Raw genomic sequence first — 5899 nt, 5'->3', positions numbered from 1 at the left:
TCTTACTCCAAATTGTTCTGAACTCTCCTATCTGTCTCTCACCTTTTATATGTCTCACTTCTAAGCCACACCTCTAAATCAATCATGCCCTTAGGTCTTCTCTCTAAATCTGATCTCTAAGTCACACCCTTAAGTCACACACCTTTAAGTCTCAGACACCCAAGGGAAAATCCTGGGTATCTAAAGCAAGATGTTATCAGAGTATGCTCAGCTGTTGCAGGCTGATGTAATCAAGTCTTTTTTCAGTGTATATGGCTCAAGATGGCTGCAAGGATGATAGCCGCCTTTTTTTTGGCTCCCCACACATATATGCTAACATAAGCACTGTAATGGCTATTCCTGGTTTTCAAATTCACTATCTGGAATGATCTACAATCCATATTTGGAGGGCACAGCTGTGGTCCAGATCTTGAGGCTAGAAGACACAGTTTCTGACCTGGATCTTGGCATGGAGATCTTGAAGCACAGTGGACAAGAAAAGCTTCAGCCCAGGCAATGTTGTATATACCTTTAATCTTAGGAGACTGATGCAAAGAGGTATCTGACTTCAAAATCAGCCTGGGACAAAGCAAGGCCTAGATCCAGGTGTGGTGACACACACCTTTAATCAGGGCCATACCTTCTACTGGAGGCCTACCTAGTGACATTGGAAAAAGGAAGAATCACTCTTCTTCAACTGCTTGCACTTACTTGCCAGCAAATCTGTTGAAACCTACTTCTACAGAAGACCAACTCAAACAACTAGCCTCATGATACTGAGCCACTAGTAGATTCTTGGACTTCCCATTCACAGCTGCCTGTTTTGGGGTCAGTTGGACTACAGATTGTAAGTTATCACAATAAATTGCCTTAATATGCTGAGATATTCCATAAGAACTGTGACTCTAGAGAACCCTGACTTATACAAGCGTGTACACACTCAAACACACATATACTTAGAAATGCAGAGTCACACAAGTCACACTCACAGACTCTCAATGATAACACATCAAAGCACTTACTGAAAACATGGCTCTGAGGGTTTAGTCTCCTGAAGTTCTTTAGATGGGAGAGATTGGAAAGAGATTTCTGAAGAGGTGCTGACTTTCCTGAAGAGTAGAGGACTGAACAAAAGGGATGAGCAGGTGGGGGGCATTTCCTGGAGGAGACAGAGATCTGCGATAAAGGATGTACCCAAGTATCAATGAGGGTGACCTTAACTGTGATTCAGTACATTGGGTATATGGAACTTGAAGAAGCCATTTCCTGTAGCCAGGCAGTAAGCCCAGTGGAGCAATAGACACATCAACCCACCTACAAAACTTTTGACTCAATATTATACTTTCTACAAGAACTGCAGGCACAGAGAATGGGGCAGAACCTGAGAGAACAGCTAACCAATAACCAGCCCCTCTTGAGACCCAACCCATGGGCAAGCACCAGTCTCTAACACTGTTAATGATACTCTATTATACTTGCAGAGAGGTGTGTGTTGTCCTCTGAGGCTCCACCTAACAGCTGAATCAGACAGATATAGACACCCACAGCTGAACTGTGGATGGAGCTTGGGGAGTCTTATGGAAGAACAGGAGGAAGGATTACAGACCCAGAAGGGAATAAGAACTGCACAGGAATACCAACAGAGTCAACTAACCTGGACCTTCAGGGTTCTCAGAGTCTGAACTACCAACCAAAGAACACACACAGGCTGGACAGAGGCCTCCCCCAGATATGTAGCAGATGTGCAGCTTTGTCTTCCTGTGGTTCCCAAAACTGGAATGGGAGCTATCCAACATTTCTGTTGTATTGGGATATGTTCTTTTAGCTGGGCTGCCTGATCTGGCCTAGTAGGAGAGAGGAGATACCTAGCCATGAAGAGACTTAAAATGCCAGGGTGAAGGGATAATGGGGGGGGGGGGACAACCACTTATATAAGAAGGAGATGAGGGATGGATTGTGAAAGGAGGTGGCCAGGAGGGGGACAGTGAGTGGAATGCAAAGTGAATAGGTTAAAAAAAATTACAAAAAGAAAAGAAAAAAAAAACAAGAGTAAAGGACGAAACCTTGTATCCAAAGGGTTTTAATTCTTCCTTCTTTGAGGACATGGCTAGAATCTATACATTCCCTAACAAAGGGGAAGTATATATCCTGAGAGGTAATTAAACCTGTCAACTGAAACCACTCAGAATCCTCCAGCCTGTTCCTCTACTGGCCAAAAACTCAGACATCTGCCAGTGGTCTCTGCCAACCCAGTGCTGGAGTGAAAGGTGTGTGCCACCACAATGGTACTTGTTTTATTCTTTGAAATATTTTAATTTTTTAGTCATGTGTATGATTTGTGTATGTGCAGACGAGTACAAGTATTCCTAGAGAGCACATAAAAATGTCAGAGCATCTGAAGCTAGAGTTACAGATGGTTATAGATATACAAAATAAAACAGTCCTCTCCAGGAAGAGCACCAAGCAATCTTAAACTTTGAGCCATCTTTCCAAGAGAATCTGGGTAATATTTTGAACAGGATTTCAGGAAGCTGAAGTGTCTATAATCTTTAAACACTAGGTGTGTTATTCTGAAAATTCTGGGTAGACAGAGAGACAGAGAGAAAGAAACACAAGTGACCCGACCTGCGGGCCCTAGGTTATTCGTGAGGGACGAGGAGGATGGCAACCTGGAAGAACAGGCGAAAGAGAGAATGGACTCAAGGAAGCAAATGCTTGTCAAGAGTCATATATTTGGGCACCAAGTGCTTATTTGTAATACATTTTTCAAAGGGAGGGGTAAGAGGGATCCAGGTGATGGGAAAGTACAGAATCTTCTTGGCCTGTGCCCTGAAACAATGGCGGTCCAGGTGATGGGACAGTACAGAATCTTCTCGGCCTGTGCCCTGAAACAATGGCGGTCCAACTGCCTACTTCAAAAGATACGGTACACTGCTTTACATCTAAAAATCTATTTGTAACTATCAAGCAGAACCTTGTGGTTGCTAGGGAGATGAAGCTGCAGGAGACATTGTGCAGGTGGGGAGAAGTAGGGGGTGAGGGTAAGAGGCAAGGGTCCTGGCTTCTGACACACAAGAATATGGGAAGGGCAAACCGAACAGTAAGTACCATATTCAAATTTCATTTGCTGTGTCAGGGTATCTACTGTTGAGCTTAGGCAAAAAATAAGCCCTCATTCTCCAAATTAGTACTTCTTCAACTATGATCCAATGGAACAATCATCTCATTCTCCAAATTAGTACTTCTTCAACTATGATCCAATGGAACAATCATCATTCCCGAGTACATCCAAAAAATATGCTGAAATACACATGCTCTATCTCAAATGTGTCACGTGAGTTCTAGCTTTCCTTTCTCAGAGTCCAGCAGTGACCTCTCTCATTGCCAACAGAGACATAGTATGGCCCCAAATTTGTAGACACAGAATCCCCCACAACCTGCACAATTGTTACTCACAAAACAAATCTCCTTTGGCTGCCTTATAACGTTGAGTGTGACCATTAGCTCAGAGCACTGTTGTACAAATTTTTGTGGGAGGACATTACCAAATTCATCATAGACCTCATAGGGGGCAGGGTACCTTTCCCTGGTCAGTTGTCTCAAGTTAGCAGTGTGCTGCAGCAGCTTCTTCAGGATGTCCATAGATAAGAAGTTCATCTGAAAATCGACCTCAGTGAGTTGGGAGCATTGGCTCAGAGCAGGTAGGAGGACATTGATTTGGAAGTCCACGATCATACAGCCCTTCAATTTCAGCTTCTGCAGTGTAGCTGTCAGTCTTTCTAGAAGTCTTCCTAGAAATTTATAACTTGAATTTATAAAGTCGGTGCCACTCAGATCCAGGTGTGTGAGCTGATGGAGCCTTGGACACTCGGACAGACAACTCATATGTGACTCTGTCAGCTTGCAGCGAGTGATTGCAAGGGTCTCTAAGGGACTCTCTAAGCTCCTAGAGAGAGACAAAGGAGATCATCTCCTTAAAGTTCAATAGTGGTACACAAAGGACAAGATTTCAAGGAAGAAAAGGTTAGCTACATCCAAGGTCATTCTGTGTCCATAATGAAACTCAAGGGTAGAATGTTCCCTGATAGTACCAAATAAATCTTGTTACTATAAGCAGAGGACACACACCATCATTATGATTGCTTTTGCCTGGAGCTCTACAGTGCCCTCTGCACTTGGGAGCACAAGACCACATCAGTGAATAGATGATATCAGCAAGGAAACCCAGTAGGACTGTCTTGGAAAGACCTAGAACCATTCCTGAGTGTGATAACTTTGAGCTCATGAGCTCCACATCTATGGCATGGATTCTATCCAGTCCACATAGCTTTCCTGTGGCCATAATGACTCTCAATCATTACTCATCCCATACCAGTGTTCAGATAGCCTCAGACCCATGGGGAGTTGGAGGAAGATGAAAAGTCTTCATACAGTTATTAGGACAGAACTGGCATGGGGAAAATGTAATATAAGCTCTCATAGCCTTTATAGATCTGTGTTTAGTACATCTGGGTACTTGGCAAAGAACTTTTCTAAATCATGAACACACAAATGGCAGTCTGAGTTTACTAACATGACAACTCAGGATCTAGAGTAGCACAAACTCTAAGATCAATTATTCTAAGGTCACATCCATGTAAATTCAACAGTGCCTGGGAAACCACAGGTGTGCACTGGCCTTTCATGTAACAGAGAATGGCTTTGATCTGGCCCCTGGATAAGGCTTTCTTTCCTCCTTACTCACCTGAGCACTTGGTCCAGGCATTTATTCACAAAGCAGACGTCATTCAAGTAGAGATGCTGGAGCTTGTGGAGTTTCGAGAATTGGGGAATGATCATACTTACACACCAGTCTTCTATCTTTTTATTTCCAAGCCACTCCAAAGACATGTGGATATCATTGAGAAGGAGTTTTTGAAGGTTTGTCATCTGGCCTAAACCAGGGGCTATCATTGCAAGGGTGTTCAGGTCGCAGTGTTTATACACTTCCAATTCCTGGATAGAACTTAACTCAACTACATCCTGAAGATAAGTTGAGTAGTAGACAGGGTTGGTCCAAATCTCTATCTTCTGACAGTTCACCTGTACTACATCTTTTCTCTCCATTGACCACTGATAAAAATATTCATTGTATTCACTTATGTTCCCGGGATTCATAGAAAGGTTTATCTTTATAGTCAAAGACTGTTTTCCCTGTTGTATGGGATGATACATCAAAGGCTGAGGCTGACTAATGTCTGGAAAGCAAACACCATCCCATATTCCAGCCCACACATTCCAGAAATTATGATTGGCATCTCGTAAATCAAGCACTTGTAGTTTCCACATCCTGTGGATCAAATGGGAAAAAATTCAGATGACAGAAGAGGCAATGTGTAAACAGCTTTGTCCCTATAACACAAAGAACCTTAAATCCATTCCTTGAGGGAAGAGGCCAGGACAGACTCATTGCATATTTTGTGCATCTGTACTCTCTGCTCTGCTGCACACACCACTGTCCTTTTTCTTTGTTTCTCTCCACAAAGTTAGTGGCATCAGAAGCCTCTGATTCAACTTGGATTGCATGGTGAATACTTCCATCATTCCACACACTTCCCCCCCACACACACGCATGCTACTTTGGTGTCACTTACCTGGGTTGATCTTTTTGTGTCATCAGCAAATCCAGGCCATCCAGCACAGTCTTCAAGATCTCCAAGTCTGGAGTTGTCATCAGAGCTCCAACAGGAAGGCATGGGAAGGGCCAGGCTGCCACCATCTCCCTCATGATTTTATGTTGTTTGCTGTTGAATGCATCCTTAAAGAGTGGTGGGAAAAGCTCCATGGGCAGGTGCTGCAGAGCAGAGATGGTTAAGGCTTCATCTTTCAGCAGACTTCTTCTCGCCAGCTGCACTAGCGTGGGTGGGGTCTTGGAGCTCAT

The 5899-nt window shown here is 43.5% G+C and overlaps 1 protein-coding gene across 1 annotated transcript; it reads right to left on the bottom strand.

Annotated features, from left to right (window-relative positions):
• Window positions 1-2618: 2618 nt before the first annotated feature.
• Window positions 2619-5899, bottom strand: LOC117696055 (PRAME family member 12-like). Its single transcript, XM_034486657.3, has 4 exons — window positions 5613-5899; window positions 4724-5308; window positions 3436-3925; window positions 2619-2648 (listed from the first exon to the last, which is right to left on the bottom strand). The coding sequence occupies exons 1-4, from the start codon at window positions 5897-5899 to the stop codon at window positions 2619-2621; spliced, it is 1392 nt and encodes a 463-aa protein (XP_034342548.3).

This window comes from Arvicanthis niloticus, unplaced genomic scaffold (genome assembly GCF_011762505.2).
Source record: "Arvicanthis niloticus isolate mArvNil1 unplaced genomic scaffold, mArvNil1.pat.X S10, whole genome shotgun sequence".
In the NCBI taxonomy this organism is placed as follows: Eukaryota; Metazoa; Chordata; class Mammalia; order Rodentia; family Muridae; genus Arvicanthis; species Arvicanthis niloticus.
The sequence above is the reverse complement of the archived record's forward strand: the minus strand, read 5'-3'. Positions and strand labels throughout refer to the sequence as shown.

Excerpts from the sequence above, each read along its gene's own strand:
- LOC117696055 (XM_034486657.3), bottom strand. The coding sequence starts at position 5,899 with ATGAGCTCCAAGACCCCACCCACGCTAGTGCAGCTGGCGAGAAGAAGT. Across the intron at positions 5,309-5,612 it reads ACACAAAAAGATCAACCCAG|GATGTGGAAACTACAAGTGC; the intron begins GTAAGTGACACC and ends TTTGATCCACAG. Across the intron at positions 3,926-4,723 it reads TGCCTGGACCAAGTGCTCAG|GAGCTTAGAGAGTCCCTTAG; the intron begins GTGAGTAAGGAG and ends GTCTCTCTCTAG.